At 47.2% G+C, this 17,141-nt stretch overlaps 1 protein-coding gene across 2 annotated transcripts in view; it reads right to left on the bottom strand.

Annotated features, from left to right (window-relative positions):
- ARID4B (AT-rich interaction domain 4B) overlaps nt 1-17,141 on the bottom strand; it is an 897,525-nt gene that overhangs the window by 782,658 nt on the left and 97,726 nt on the right. For both annotated transcript variants that reach the window (XM_040350731.1, XM_040350732.1), the window contains exon 2: nt 6,079-6,139. In XM_040350731.1, the coding sequence (XP_040206665.1) occupies nt 6,079-6,139 (61 nt within the window). The remainder of the gene's footprint in view (nt 1-6,078; nt 6,140-17,141) is intronic.

Genomic DNA, 17,141 nt, shown 5'->3' with positions numbered 1-17,141 from the left:
GCCTAGCCAGTCTCCAGACCTAAACCCAATAGAGAATCTTTGGAGGGAGCTCAAACTCCGTGTTTCTCAGCGAGAGCCCAGAAACCTGACTGATGTAGAGAAGATCTGTGTGGAGGAGTGGGCCAAAATCCCTCCTCCAGTGTGTGCAAAGCTGGTGTAAAACTACAAGAAAGGTTTGACCGCTGTAATTGCAAAGAAAACCTACTGTACCAAATATTAACATTGATTTTCTCAGGTGTTAAAATAGTTATATTCAGCACTGTAAATACATCAGGTCCGGGGCTCCATCAGGGAATGCATGACAAGGGACCCTTCAGCGCCCTGAACCGACGACGGGTGCCAGAAAGTCACCGCCGATCCAGGACTCATTCAGCTTTATGAATGTGAGTCTGTCCACGGAGTCTGTGGACAGACGGGTCCTCTTGTCCGTGACCACCCCACCTGCCGCGCTGAATGTCCGCTCAGATAGTACGCTGGAGGGGGGGCAAGACAATAACTCCAGCGCATACTGAGCGAGCTCGCGGCAGGTGTCCAATCTGGCAACCCAGTACTCCATGGGGTCGTCGGTGCTCATACTGTCAGAAGCACCGACGGACGCCATGTAGTCTGCCACCATGTGGGCCAGCCGCTGGTGGTGACTGCTGCTGCTGCTGGTGCTGGTACTGGGTCGCTCGGTTTGGAAGAACATCCTCATCTCATCCATTAGGTCCCCTGCTCGGCTGCTGCTGGGTGCAGCCACCTGCTGGGTGAGATGAGGGGGGACAACTGGAGGCCGGGGAGTTGCCTGCTCCAACCGGCTGACAATGCCTGCCTGCAGTTCCTCCATCCGGTGCTGCCTCCGGCTGGCTGGGATGAACTGCTCCAGTTTCCCCTTGCACCTGGGATCCAAAAGGGTGGCCATCCAGAAATCATCCCTCGCCTTGATGGTCTTAACCCGGTCAATGAGGTCCGACTCTTCATCCCTGAGGCGCTGCTGGTCACGCTCAGAGATGCCCAACCCCCGGACTATCGGTGCCCCCAACACCGGCTCTCCCTCCTGACCAGGCCCTGACTCCGGGATGACACCAGCAACCACCTCCTCCTCATCATCATCATCCTCCTCCTCCTCCTCGTCCTGGCCCTGGTCTCGGTGGAGCATTGCTGACTCCTCCTGCTCCACCAAGGCACTCTCCCCAGCTTCGAGCAGGCGATCTAGTGTCCTCTCCAGCATGAACACTATTGGCAGCACGTTATTGAGGCCGACATGCTCACTGCTGACCATCTTGGTCGCCTGCTCGAAGGAGGACAACACTTGGCAGACCTGGTGTATCTGCCCCCACTCTGCACAGGCGATGAAAGGGAGTTGTGGTGAAGCCCTCTCAGTGCGTAGGTCCATCAGGTACTCCCTCACCGCCCTTCGCTGCTCCCACAACCTCTTCAGCATGTGGAGGGTGGAGTTCCACCGCGTCACACTGTCCACAATCAGCCTGTGAAGGGGCAGACTGTAGTTCCGCTGCAACTCGGACAGGGACGCGGTAGCGGTTGGGGAGCGCCTGAAGTGGCTGGCAATCCTACGCGCCTTTGCCACAATGTCACTCAACCCGGGATAAGTGCGCAGGAACTTCTGCACCACCAGGTTGAGGACATGTGCCAGACAGGGCACGTGGGTCAGACTGCCAGCACTGAGGGCGGCGAGTAGGTTGCTGCCGTTATCGCAGACAACCATACCTGCCTGGAGCCTTCGGGGTGTCAGCCACTTCTGGACCTGAGCCTGAAGTGCTTTCAGCACTTCTTCTCCAGTGTGTCTCCGGTCCCCTAAACTAACAAGCTGGAGCACGGCCTGACAGCGCACGTGCCCCACACTTGAGTAGCTACGGGGGCGCTTGCTGGGAGGCTCAGCAGCTGCGGAGACAGTGGCTTGAGGGAGACCAGCAGTTCTCCCCTGGACCCCCCGGGGCGGCACCACAAGATCGGTTGCAGCCGATCCCTCACCGACGCCTCGGAGGGAAACCCAATGGGCCGTGAAGCTGATGTAGCGCCCCTGCCCATGCCTGCTGGTCCAGCCATCCATTGTCAGATGAACCCTGTCGCTGACAGCGTGATCCAGCGACAGGGTTACATTCTGCACAATGTGCTGGTGTAGGGCAGGGACACCAGTCCTGGCAAAGAAATGGCGGCTGGGGACACGCCATTGGGGTTGGGCCTGCTCCAACATCTGCCTGAAGGGGTTGCTGTCAACTATGTTGAAGGGCAGCAGATGTTGGGCAATAACCCTTGCCAGGAGCCCATTGAGGGAACGCACACGTCGGTCTCCAGGGGGGAAGGGAGTGGTGCGGTCAAAGGCGTCTGAAATCGACGCCTGGCGCCGGACGGCAGTGCGGGACACAGACGCGGAGGGTGCTGTGGAAGTAGAGGTCTGGCTGCCGGTACCAGTACCTCTACTAGAGGGAGCGGGGGGGCATGACCTGCTGGAAAGAGATGAAGATGTGGCAGGGGCTGCTGTACCCTGCTCACTTGTGGTGGTGGCGCTGCTACCACCACCACGCTTCATCTCGTCAAACACCCCCCAGTGGTTTATCCTCAGGTGCTGGTTCAGGGCTGTGGTACCCACCCGAGCCAAACACTTCCCTCTCTTCACCCTCACTTTACAGATCCGGCAGATGGCCACGGTAGGGTTGTCTGCCACCAGGGTAAAGTAGTTCCAGACAGGTGACTTCAGCACCGCCCTCCTGTCAGATGGGGTGACGCTTACTTGCACCTGCTGGGACTCGGTGCGCACAGGTGGAGCTGCCTGCTGCTGCTGCTGCTGCTGCTGCTCCTCCTGACACCTCCTGCTGCCATCACCAGTGGAGACCCTGACGATGGTCTCCCTGGTGGTGACCTGGCACACCGTTTCACCAGGGTGCCTACCTTCCCCGTCGTCACTGACGCAGTGAGCCGACGCGTCAGATGGCAACCATGATGGGTCACCCTCTTCGCCCCCAGAGATGTCAGACCAAGGGCTGAGATGTGTTGGTCTGAGGGAACCAACTGACATGGAGCCTCTAGCCTGGCTCCGCTGTCCCCTCACCCACGCCTGGGTCTGACTAGGTGCTGCTGTTTCCTGCACCAAAACAGCAGCACCAGTTTGAAGGGATGTCTCTGGGATACTGCCAGCAGGTATCCCATCCTCCTCATCCATCCCTTCAAAAAGGTCCTGACCATCAGGACAGAGCTGGAGGTCTGCCTGATGCATGGCCTCCCCCAAGATATCCCTCTCACTGTCGCTGTCGAACAGTAAGATGCTGGACTCTTGGGGGCTGGGGGGGGGTACTACAGGCACCGGTGTAATGGTGGTACTACTGTGAGTCGGGACCGACGACTCAGTGGCACTGCTGTGCCCCATGTAGTCCACCACTACTTCAGCCTGAGATGGCAATATCGGGCGGCTGCCCGATGGGAAGAACTCCCGGATCAGGCGGACTCCCCTTGCACCCGATCCTCTACCACTAGTAGGGGCACGAGAGGTACCCCGTGCTGGCAGCGACCCAGCACTGGGAGTAACTCCCCTACCCCTGCTGCCACGGCCACGGATGCCGCTCATGATTGCTGATGTGTGTGGGGGGGGTAAACTTTATTGGGGGGGGGAAATGTGAGGAAAATGTGTTTTTATGTGTTTTTTTTACAAGACAGGCACGCAGACAAAGACGTACACAGACAGCTACTAAACTATAATAAAAGTAGTACACCAAAGACAAGGACTACAAAATTAAAAAAAAAAAAAAGCACTAAACAAACACTAACTAACGTATTTTTTTTTTTTTTTTTTCACACAAAACACAGACACTAAACACACACTAAGCTAAGCTAGATGAAATAAATGTACACTAACAGTGTGTGCACTTACTACACAAAATTTAACTAAACTGAACAACACAAAACTTAGCTTTTAGAAAAGCTCTTTAGGAAAAACTAAGCAAAATGTGCACTGAAATCACTAGCAAATATCACTGAACAGCGAAGCTGCAAGATCAAACAGTAACACAAGATGAACAAAACTTAGCTTTGAAAAAAGCTCTTTTAGAAAGCTCAGCAAAATGTGCACTGAAATCACTAGCAAATATCACTGAACAGCGAAGATGCAAGATCAAACAGTAACACAAGATGAACAAAACAGCACAAAACGTAGCTTTGAAAAAAGCTCTTGGGTCTATTGCTTTGAAAAAAGCAGTTGATATACTGGAATATATGCACTGGAATCACTAAATAGCAATGCAGCACTATGCTGATGATGATATCAATCAATCAGGAACAAAGACACAGGAACACAGAAACAGCCTCCACACTCTCTAGCCAGCTTCTGAATCTGCAATGAAATGGTGCTGGGAGTGACCTTATATAATGTCCGTGCAGGCAGGTTCCTATTGGTTGCTAACCTCTGACAAGTGTGGAAGGAGAACTCTGATTGGCTCTGATGCAAAAGGGCGGAGAAAATAATCGCGCAATATTCCTATTGCCGAATATTCGCATTGCGAATATTCGGCAATATAAAATGATCGCTTCAGCTACTCGGCCCAAGGTCTCTAATCATACCAGCAATGCTTTTAGACGTCTATGGAGATCACTAGGATGTGATCTGTTTTAAAAATGAAACTGTAAAAATCGCTCTGATGCGGAAGATAGGGGCGAAGAAAATAATCGCGCGATATTGCGATTGCCGAATAATCGCATTGCGATTTTTCGGCAAAATTCAATGAACGCTTCAGCTACTCGGCCCAGGGTCTCTAATCATACCAGCAATGCTTTTAGACGTCGATGGAGATATCTAGGATGTGATCTGTTCTAAAAAAAAAATTGTAAAAAATCGAATATTCGGAATTGCGAATATTCACCGCGAAATTCGAAATATATCGCAATTTCTCGAATATGCTATATTCGAGTCGAATATTCGCAATGCGAATATTCGTGAGCAACACTACTGGTCGACAAGCAATTTAAAGAGCGTGCAAAGCAATGTCAAGAAGTGGATGCCAAAATCATATTTTTGGAGGACATAGAGAGAGTCCCAAGATAGGAAATTAGAGAATTTATTTTTTCTCTTTCATTGGTTGAACTAAATGGACTTTTTATAAACCTGACTATGTAACCCCTGATGTCTCATATTTCAGACAAAGGGACTAAGGACAGAGATTCCCCAGTCCCTTTATCTGCAGCCAAACAGCAGAGGGAAACCTGTGCAGTGATTAGGGTGTGCACACCTGGCACACCCTGTTCGCACGCCTATGACAGTAAGATTTTTTGCAATTACAGATGCAAAATAAGAACCAATAGCTGCAGCAAACAAGGTTGATGTGATAGGCAGAGCATAAATCATAAAAACAAGGGGCTCCCAAATACAGTATGTCACAGGCAGCTCCAGGTAAATATCCCTGTAGCTGAAGGGCAAAGAAAAGCCACCGTGAAAGTAAAAACTGTAACGCTGGTAGAGAGCAAGGTCTTGGAAGCTGTGCAGCACTGTAGATGCAAACAGCAACACAGACAATCCAACAGTGACACAGTGAATACTGAAATGTTGTACTTCTCCAAAGAATTTATCACTCTAAAATAGCACCAAATTCAGTACTGTATAGCAAAAAGATATAGCAGACAGTAATGCAAGAAACCAATAGCTGGAGAGTAAGGACTTCCCACCAATGTTGGCTTTGGTACTCTGCATTCCAGCTTCATTCTACAGAGATATTAACCTAGGGTAGTGATGGCGAACCTTGGCACCCCAGATGTTTTGGAACTACATTTCCCATGATGCTCAACTACATTGAAGACTGCATGAGCATCATGGGAAATAGAGTTCCAAAACATCTGGGGTGCCAAGGTTCTCCATCACTGACCTAGGGCAACCTCCTCTGTGGTGATCAAAAGTGGAAAGTAATGAATGTGGTGGTGGAGGATGTTAGGAAGATGTTAAAATACAATAGTTTAGCTTTGGTGGGGGAATCAACTTATTTCTCTTTTCCAGCCTGCGGTGTTGAATGAGAAAGATCTTAACATGTATGACCAGCTTAAATGGCTTTCAAACAAGTTAAGACAAAATAAACCAGAAATGTAAATTATAGTACATACCTTCATAATCAAAGAAAAAATAGGAAGCGTTTTTGGGCTGTTCAGATTTTTAGTCTTATACCTGCCAAAGGAGACAAAAAAAATTAACTTTTTTTAAACACAACATAATATTTGCCAAGAGACTGAAATATCCAAAGCTTAAAAAAAATGTACTTCTTATACAGCAAAGATACAAGCTATGTTTAATTTGTTTAAAACAAGTGCAATAATTAAAGTGGTTGCAAAGGCAGAAGGTTTTATACCCTAATTCTATGCATTAAGCAAAACAAAATCTTCTGGGTGCAGCACCCCCCCCCCCAGCCCCCCTCCTTACTTAAGCCCCATCCCAATCCAGCGATGTGCATGACAGTAGCGACATTCCTGGGTCCCTTTATCCTCATTGGCTCACACAGCAATTGGCTCCTGTTGCTGCCAGTCACAGCTAGTGAGCCTATGAGAAGAGAGTGGGAGGGACCGAGCCACACTGTGTGAATGGATTATGTCTATTCACAACAGGCGTCAAGTCCTGGGGAAAAAAGTGTGGGAACTCCCACCCAAGATCCACTCCCCCACCAAAATAAATAAATGATGCGCTCATATGCATAATTACTAAACCGCAAGTTCTTTCTAAATCCCAGGATAACTCACGGCAGACCTCTGCAATGTCTCCTGGGAACGATGACAAAAGCTCCCAGAAGACATTGTGGCATCGAGGAAGTGACGGAATACCCGCACACTACCTGATGAATCCATATACAGGAAGCGGCCAGTAACATAAAGGATTACTAAGGTTCGCCTGCTCCTGACAGTGACTCGAGCTGGGCATCGCCGCTTAGTGAAGGATTGGCTCGGGCGGCTCGGCTGCTCTCAGCTGCTCTAGTCCTGCAAAGGGAACTGAGTTCCTGCTGTGAAAAAAGTGCAGGAACTCCGTTCCCACACGTTCCCGCAGGACTTGAGCCCTGATTCACAATAGCTTGACTCGGGAGCGAGCCTGCTCGAGTGCCCAAGTGATTTTATGAAAAGCCTTTCTCCTTATTCGGGGGTCAACAATTTGTCAAATCGGGTCAATCCAATGGCGTTCACATCCCTGCCTTGCCGACCCTCAGTCTGAAGTACTCATCCCCACCTGTATAATCTTGTTGGGGAAAAAAATGAATATAAAAAAAACACACAAATCCATCGAGTTCAACACACAGAAAAAAAAAACACGCAAATGGAAACCTCTATACTCTATACCCACAGTTGACAGTTTAAAATATAAATAAAAATGATAACACCTTTCAGGATATTTCTATATAAAGATTATAAAACTGATGAATTATGAACGCTAAAGATGATCAAATCAACTCCTCAGTGGAACACTCAGGGCAAGATTGCTTTTTCCAAGAAAAAAAAAAGGCCTGCCGTGCATCCGGGTTTGCGTGGTGGCGATTGGAATAAGACCTTACTGCAGGTTGAGCAGCGATGGATCTTCCACCTACACGCAACCCGGCCCCCGGGTCTAAATGATGCCATCTCTTTCAGACCCTTCCTAGAGGGATTCACTTCAGGGGGGTCTGAATGGGAAGCAAATAATACAGATTCTGTCATTGCAACATAATCAGGTTCCACAACATGTGGATTTAATTAGGGCTGAAACAACGAATCGATTAATCGTCAATTTATCGATTATGAAAATAGTTGTCAACTATTTTCATAATCGATTAATCGGGAAGCCGATTAGTTTGCCTGCATACAGAATGTATTATTTGTTTGCATATCAGGAAATACAGTGTAGCACAGTACACCATCCATACATGTCAGTTAGTGCCTGAGAACTTGTGAAGAGCAATGCTTCATGGGACATATAGTCCTCGGCAGGAAGTGAGTGGCTCTAAAGGCATGAGTGTTTTTTTTACCTTACTATGGGGGCACTCTATATTACACTTTGCAGCTTGCTATTGAGGCACTCTGAAGGCAGGAGGAGCCAGAAGTGTCAGTGGGGGACCCCAGAAGAGGAGGAACCCGGGCTGCTCTGTGCAAAACCATTACACAGAGCAGGTAAGTATAACATTTGTTTAAAAAAAAAAATGACTTTAAAGATTATGTGCACGAAAGATCAGCATCTGACCCCAGAGAAGGTAGAGGCTGATAGACTGGAGGCAATAGAAGGTATTATAATTACTGTAGTTGGTTATTTATATTTACCACTGCATATGGATAGTTAAGAATAAATTGCCCTTTTTTTTAAACTTTACATATTAACTAAATTATACACCACACTGTTTTTAAGATTATCCGATTAGTCGAAACAATAATCGGCCAACCAATCGATTATGAAAATAATCATTAGTTGCAGCCCCAGATTCAATATCCATTGATTTTGATTTTGTTATACAAGGGTCTGATGGAATAGTTGGACCTTCTCTGTGATACATTATTGGCTACATTAGCCTGTGTTTTAATTACCATGGTGTCACAGAACTAGTAGACCAGACTGTGTGACTGCATAGAGGAGACCAAAAACACATATAAGTGAAAGAAAAAGGTTTTTATTAAAAAGGTGACAAACAAGTGAAAACAACCAGTGCACAACCCACAACAAATAGTATATACAAATGCAGGGGAGATAGCGTAATTGTAAATAAGCCAGGCTGAGGTCATACACCAGGGGATATCAGCAGGATGGGGGACAAGGAGCAAGATGGACAGGGAGAGCAAGGATGGATAGGCTGGGGGGCAGGGATCCAAAGGAAATCAGGATACAGACGGGACAGGTCAAGGAAGGGCTTGGGATAAGGATAAGGATCAGATCAGATCAGGTCGGGTCGGGTCGGGCAGGGCCATCTTTTCCATTGGGCACGCTGGGAAGTTGCCCGGGGGCCCTGCTTGCCTGGGGGGCCCCACCGGCTGCCCAGCAACTCCAGTAAAAAATTGTGGAGAGTGACGGGTTAGAACTGCCCATGCCCAATTTGCGGAAATCACAGAGAAGATCCGGTCCTCCACGAGTGCGGGGGGTTGCTGATATAAAAAAATGTAAGGGGGCACTGATATAAAGGTTCCCCCCAAAATATTAGTGACCCCCCTTACCTTAGTGTATTTACTCACCAGAGTGCCCCCCACATCAGAGTTCCCCTTTACATCAGAGTCTGCAGGATTCCCCCTTACAATGCAAGGGGGAACTCAGTCTGCGGACCCTGATGTAAGTGGGAAAGAGAAAGCAGTGGACTCTGATATAAGGTTGTCTCTGGTCACCAGAGCCCCCCTCCACATCAGAGTTCCCTCCTTAGATCATGATCTGCAGCGTTCCCCTTTACATAAGAGTTCCCTTTCACTGTAAGGGGGAATCCTGCAGACTCTGATGTAAGAGGAAACTCTGTGCTGGCTGGGTTATAGTAACCTGACCTTCATGTCAATGAAGACATTTTTTTTTACTTTTGTTTAACTTAAACACATTGCTAATAGCACTAGCTACTGTATATGTTTATAGTTTAAATACTGACATTTGCATTGTTCGGCACTGAAAACTGTAATTTTAGGTACTTTTTTTGCACTGGCAGTAAAAAATGTGGTTCTGCCAGTAAATTTTATGATTTTTGTCAGTAAATTCTCGTGCGCGATTGTGTAGACAGGGCCCCTGTGCACTGTATTGCCCGGGGGGCTATAATGCTCTTAAGATGACACTGGGGTCGGGTTGGGTCAGAAGCAGGCTCAGGGTCAGGATTGCAGGCTCAGGGTCAGAAAGAGAGATACCAAGGCGAGGTGTGCTTGCACTCGCTGGGTATAAATAGGGATGTCAGTGATTGGCTTCAAGTCACACCTGAGCGCAGCAAGAGCCGTACGCTCCACACTGCCAGGATCTATCCGCTGGTGTAGACCAGTACTGCGTCCCAAAGATGATATAACACCAGCAGGGAGAAGTTTTCCTGACAGTTCCAAACTGCCAGGAGACACCTGCTGGTGAACCACAGTACTGCGAGCCAACTAATAATAATAAAAATTAACAGCGGGAAGTACCCCCCCTCAAAGGAGCGTCCTCCGGACGCTCCAACTAAAAGTCCATGGTGACAAACTGGGAAACAGGTAAAGTCACATCAGGTTGGATATGAGGAAAGTCCATGGCTTTAAACGAAATGAAAAGCAGCTTGAGCTGAGCAGTGGGTACAGACACATCCGGGCAGACAGCGGGCACATCCGGCTGGAAAGTAGGCACATCAGGCCGGAAAGCAGGCACATCCGGGCAGACAGCGGGCACATCAGACTGGAAACCAAGCTTATCCGACTGGGAAGTGGGCACATCAGACTGGGAAGTGGGCACATCAGACTGGAAAGCGGGCACATCAGACTGGAAGGCAGGCACATCAGGCTGGAAGGCAGGCACGTCAGGCTGGAAGGCAGGAACCGGGACACCATTCTTGAAAACTGGCACCAGGACACCAGGTTTGAAGACAGGCACCAGGACACAAGGCTGGGCAGCAGACAGGAACACCTCAGGCTGGGCAGCAGACAGGAACACCTCAGGCTGGGCAGCAGACAGGAACACCTCAGGCTGGGCAGCAGACAGTGGCAGATCAGGCTGGGCAGCAGACAGTGGCTCATCAAGCTGGGCAGCAGACAGTGGCTCATCAAGCTGGGCAGCAAACAGTTGCTCATCAAGCTGGGCAGCAGACAGTGGCTCATCAGGCTGGGCAGCAGACAGTGGCTCATCAGGCTGGGAAACGGGCACCACAACCTCGGGCTGCAACACTGGCACCTCGGGCTTCAACACTAGGACCTCAGGCTGGGTAGCTGGCACTGGAAAGTCAGGCTGGGTAGCTGGCACTGGAAAGTCAGGCTGGGTAGCTGGCACTGGAAAGTCAGGCTGGCTAGCTGGCACTGGAAAGTCAGGCTGGCTAGCTGGGACTGAAACGTCAGGCTGGGTGGCTGGCAATGAAACGTCAGGCTGGGTGGCTGGCACTGAAACGTCAGGCTGGGTGGCTGGCACTGAAACGTCAGGCTGGGTGGCTGGCACTGAAACGTCAGGCTGGGTAGCTGGCACTGGGATGGCAGGCTGGGTGGCTGGCACTGAGACATCATGCTGGGGTAGCTGGCACTGGGACATCAGGCTGGGTAGCTGGCACTGGGACATCAGGCTGGGTAGCTGGCACTGGGACGACAGGCTGGGTAGCTGGCACTGGGACGACAGGCTGGGTAGCTGGCACTGGGACGACAGGCTGGATAGCTGGCACTGGGACGTCAGGCTGGGTAGCTGGCACTGGGACGTCAGGCTGGGTAGCTGGCACTGGGACGTCAGGCTGGGTAGCTGGCACTGGGACGTCAGGCTGGGTAACAGGCAAAGAGTTGGTAGACTTAGATGGGTCATCAGGTTCAACTGGCATGAACGCAGGCTGGAGCAGGTTGGTCGGTGTGGAGGCAGGGTGGGTTACTGGCAAGATGGTGTGGGTCGGGAAGTACTTCCACTTCTTTTTAGGTTTAGTCACTGCAGATTTGCAAATAACGGGAGGGATGTATGAAAAGGATGGAATTGAGTAAGAGGAAGGACTGGAATGCGGCAGAGACATGAGAACAGTGGCTGGAGGAGGTTTTTTGTGGAGTTGTTACAGGTGGAAGGGAAGAAGCAGGTGGATTGAAGGTGGGGTAGGTGCAACAAGTAGACACTGGGTAATAATATTTGTCAGGAAGCTGGGTAAACTGGGCTGTAGCTGGGGTTGCCATAGGCGATGGACGGATAGATTATTGGGAAGGCAGGTGATTAATGGCAGGGCTGGAATGTAGTGGCTTGGATGAATTCAGGAGATCTGACCATGCCTGCAGCACAGGTTGAACAAAAGCTGGTTCACACACACCCTTTCTAATCAGAGACTGCACTGAACCAATACAATCAGATAACTTCTGCTGGGGACAAGAGAAATAATGTTAATCGAAAGAAGCCGGATCATCCTCCATTAACCATACCAGGGATTCAACTTGGTCACGACTGAAGGGGGGAGAGAAATCATCACTTCCATCGGGAAAAAACAACAGGGCCAGCTTTACACATAACCGGATTAACGGCTGAACATCATTAAAAGACATACAGTGGGGATCGAAAGTTTGGGCACCCCAGGTAAAAATGTATATTAATGTGCATAACAACATCAAGGAAAGATGGAAAAATCTCCAAAAGGCATCAAATTACAGATTATAAATTCTTATAATATGTCAAAAAAAGTTAGATTTTATTTCCATCATTTATACTTTTAAAATTACAGAAAACAAAAAAATGGCGTCTGCAAAAGTTTGGGCACCCTGCAGAGTTAATATCTTGTACTGCCCCCTTTGGCAAGTATCACAGCTTGTAAATGCTTTTTGTAGCCAGCCAAGAGTCTTTCAATTCTTGTTTGAGGTATCTTTGCCCATTCTTCCTTACAAAAGTCTTCCAGTTCTTTGAGATTTCTGGGCTGTCTGTCACGCACTGCTCTTTTAATGTCTATCCATAGATTTTCAATTATGTTGAGGTCAGGAGATTGTGAAGGCCATGGCAAAACCTTCAGTTTACGCCTCTTGATGTAATCCCCCGTGGATTTTGAGGTGTGTTTAGGATCATTATCCATTTGTAGAAGCCATCCTCTCTTTAACTTCAGCTTTTTCACAGATGGCATCAAGTTACCATCCAAAATTTGCTGAAATTTTATTGAATCCATTTTTCCTTCTACTCATGAAATGTTCCCTGTGCCACTGGCTGCAATACAACCCCAAAGCATGATTGATTCACCCCCATGATTAACAGTTGGACAGAGGTTATTTTCATGAAATTCTGTGCCCTTTCTTCTCCAAACGTACCTTTGCTCTTTCCGGCCAAAAAGTTCTATTATAACCTCATGGGTCCACAGAACTTGTTTCCAAAATGCATCAGGCTTGTCTATATGTTCATTTGCAAAGTTCAAAACGCAGATTTCTGTGGTGAGGACATAGAAGAGGTTTTCTTCTAATGACTCTTCCATGAAAACCATATTTGTACAAGTATCTATTTATAGTGGAATAGTGTACCACAACTCCAGTGTCTGACAGATCTTTCTGGAGGGATTGTGCAGTCAAACGTGGGTTTTGAATTGCTTTTCTCACAATCCTGTGAGCTGTTCTGTCTGATATTTTTCTTAGTCTTCCAGATCTTGCTTTAACTTCCACTGTTCCTGATGACTGCCATTTCTTAATTACATTCCGAACAGAGGATATTGACATCTGAAAAGGCTTTGCTATCTTCTTATAGCCTTCAGCTTTGTGAGCGTCAACTATTTTCAGTTTCAGTTTTCTAGACAACTGCTTAGAAGAACCCATGGTGCTGACTGTTGGGGCAAGGTCAGATGAGTCTGGGCATTTAAAACCTTTGAGATTGACATCACCTGGTCTTCCCAGACAACGATTGAGAACAATCCATGACACTGGCAGGTCTCAGCTTTGCAAAGGGGGCAGTGCATGCTATAAATTATGCAGGGTGCCCAAACTTTTGCAGACACCATTTTTTTTGTTTTCTATAATTTTGAAAGTGTAAATGATGGAAATAAAATCTAACTTTTTTTGACATATTATAAGAATGTCTAATCTGTAATTTGATGCCTTTTGGAGATTTTTCCATCTTTCCTTGGCTTCGTTATGCACATTAATACAAATTTTTACCTGGGGTGCCCAAACATTTGATCCCCACTGTATAGCCCTGATCCACCAAGAAATGAGCCGATTGGACAGTTTCCATCAGCCGGTCACTAGTCCACCCTTCTAAAACCTGGCGACAATATTCCTCATTGAAATCCATATTAGAAAAACGCACCACACCAGAATGGTTCCTCAATGCAGGCACGTCTGGTCAAGGAGTGGCCTTGGTATACTGTCACGGAACTAGTAGACCAGACTGTGTGACTGCATAGAGGAGACCAAAAACACATATAAGTGAAAGAAAAAAGGTATTTATTAAAAAGGTGACAAACAAGTGAAAACAACCAGTACACAACCCACAACAAATAGTATATACAAATGCAGGGGAGATACTGTAATCGTAAATAAGCCAGGCCAAAGTCATACACCAGGGGATATCAGCAGGATGGGGGACAAGGAGAAAGCTGGACAGGAAGAGCAAGGATGGATAGGCTGCGGGGCAGGGATCCAAAGGAAATCAGGATACAGACGGGACAGGTCCAGGAAGGGCTTGGGATAAGGATAAGGATCAGATCGGGTCGGGTCAGAAGCAGGCTCAGGGTCAGGATTGCAGGCTCAGGGTCAGGAAGAGAGATACCAAGGCGAGGTGTGCTTGCACTCGCCGGGTATAAATAGGGATGTCAGTGATTGGCTTCAAGTCACACCTGAGCGCAGCAAGAGCCGTACGCTCCAAACTGCCAGGATCCACCCGCTGGTGGAGACCAGAACTGCATCCCAAAGATGATATAACACCAGCAGGGAGATGTTCTCTTGACAGTTCCAAACTGCCAAGAGACACCTGCTGGTGAACCACAGTACTGCGAGCCAACTAATAATAATAAATATTACCAGCAGATGCAACCTTTCCTGACACATGGGTTATTAGTGGCAATGTTTTTCTTGGTTTCTGTTTTCCTTTTTGCATACTACAATATGGTTCTTATGCTTGTATATATATGGTGATTTAATATTGTATATTCTATGTATGTCTGGACTATTCTCCATTGAATTCAACTTTCTCCATAAAATGTATGTATGCATAATACCATCATGTTTCTTGTCCTTTATGTATTTCCTCCCTCTGATGTGAGTTGATGGACATTTGTGCCCTTTTGCCGCTATGGACTCAGAGACCCATGTTCCACACTTCTCCTGGGAGGTACATGCTCATCTTACCGCAGTTCTCGCACTCGGTGCATGGGAGCCTTGCAGCGCTCACTTCCAATGGGTGTTGCGTTAGGCCTCCAAATTCAGTTGTCCATGTCCCGTCTCCTCATGGGGCCGTGTTCCAACCTGGAGGATGTGACGTTGCGGCTTGTCGCTCCATCTGTCTATCTCATGGCTGGGGGGCGGACCTCTGCGCCGGGGACTCGGAGGGCACCGCCTCCATTTAGCCCCTCATTCCCTTCAACTCTGTGAGGCAGCCAGCTGATAGCAATCAGCTGGAATGAGAGCAGCATTTAAGATCCCAGTCGGGACTCTTAATCTTTGTTCTGCTCCCGGTACGAAGGGATGTGTTCAGCCTGCACTGCTAAAAGGTAATCACCATAGCTCTGTCCCTTACTATTTTTCCTTACCATACAGCAAGTGTAATAGCACTATTCCAATAATATTATGGATGGTGCTCTGCATATTTGTATATCTTGCTGGAACCTTTTTGGTGATATATGGTTTTGCATGATAGTGGTTTTAATTTAGAGCCTTATATCTATCATGCATACATATTTTTCTATAATCCATTGAAATCCTGTTTTTTTTTTTTTAAATCTCTTTTATCTGGTATAATTTTTTGTACCTTTAAATTTCCCTATTTTTTAGACCAAGTTTTTGGCCGGTTTACCTTGCAGTGCAAAAGTCTCAAATGAAAAATACACAGGGATGGGGTTCAGCTTCCCTGATGTGGTGTTTCTATCTGCATATTTAACCTCCCTGGCGGTATGATTCTGTCAGAAAAAACATGCTAAAAGCGGTACCATTATTTGCAAGGAAATTTGGCGTTTTATATTGTAGGTCTGTAATTTTTAGAAATAACTCACTTAAATCTGACCAAACAAGATTCTAATAGGCATCCCAGGTATGACATTTTTTTAAAAACAAAATTATAAATTATAATATAATAAATAATTATAAATAATTATCACAAATAATAATATAATTATAATAAAAATTATTCAATAATGTAATCAAATCAAAATCACTGAAATTTGCTCAGTTGCAGAATTGTTGCTGTCATTATTTTTTTTTTTTTATGACGAATTTCCCCACAAATCGCTATCGCACAATTCTGCAAGTGATTATAATTTATTATCGCTGTTTTTTAGCTGATCTAAAACTATTTTTGACATAAAGGGACACTTTTGGTTGCTATGGACAATCTACAGTTTGCAGGCAGAAAGAAACGTTTTTATTATATAAAATGACATGCATGACACAGGACAGACCACTAGGGACAGGGGGGGGTGTGTTTTTTTTACATACAGTACTGTAATCTATAAGATTACAGTATACTGTATGTATTGTGTTTGTTTACTTTTTTGAATTTGGCGCCGTTCTCCGTCCCCGTGCGTCGTAACGTCGCAGGGAACGGAGATCGGCGTCACACGGAGGCACTGTGTGAATCGAGCGAGGTCCTGCTCGCTCACACAGCGCGGTGGCATCGCTGGATCCAGGGACAAGGTAAGTAACTTGTGCCTGTGGATCTAGCGAGGCAAGCCCGAGTCTGACTCGGGGTTTCCGCTCGCAGCAGGAAAATCTAACCCCGAGTCAGACTCGGGAAGACCGCCAGGCAGGTTAAGGGAACACAGAGGCCGGCAGGTCTTTGAACCTACCGTTTGGTTACAGGCGCCCTTTGTGCTCGACTGCGGTGCATTTTCTGGGCATGGCCCTCTCCGGATGATCTTTTATGTCTTTCCTCATCCACGGGCAGCGAAGGCTCACTCATGTCTATCAAATGGATGTCTTATACTGAACTTTCCAAACAACAATGGTTAGCATGTGGATTCTTCTTTTTGAATAATATGTGTATGGAGTAATTCTCAGTACATGTAATGTATCCACATGATATTCGGCAATATAAATGCTTATTTTTGTCTTGTTTTATGTTAAAATTTCAGATCACAATTTATACTACCACTAGCCCCTGAAGAAGAGGTTAACAATCTACCTACAGCCTCGAAACATGTCGGCACATTGTGTCCTGTTGCACATATCAGGACTGAGATAGTGGTTATGTTTTTCATGTGATACTGTTAGGTAGATTCACGTACCTTGGCCTAAAATTTGCATGGCCTAGCCTAGCCTTTTTAGGCTACACCGCCGTAAATTATTTAGGCTAGTAGTGATTCACAAACCACTTACCTGCTAATCTACGGCGGTGTAGCCTAAAACGAGCGGGCGTAAGCGCGCCTAATTCAAATTGCTTGGAGGGGGGCGTG

This window comes from Rana temporaria, chromosome 4 (genome assembly GCF_905171775.1).
Source record: "Rana temporaria chromosome 4, aRanTem1.1, whole genome shotgun sequence".
In the NCBI taxonomy this organism is placed as follows: domain Eukaryota; kingdom Metazoa; phylum Chordata; class Amphibia; order Anura; family Ranidae; genus Rana; species Rana temporaria.
The sequence above is the reverse complement of the archived record's forward strand: the minus strand, read 5'-3'. Positions and strand labels throughout refer to the sequence as shown.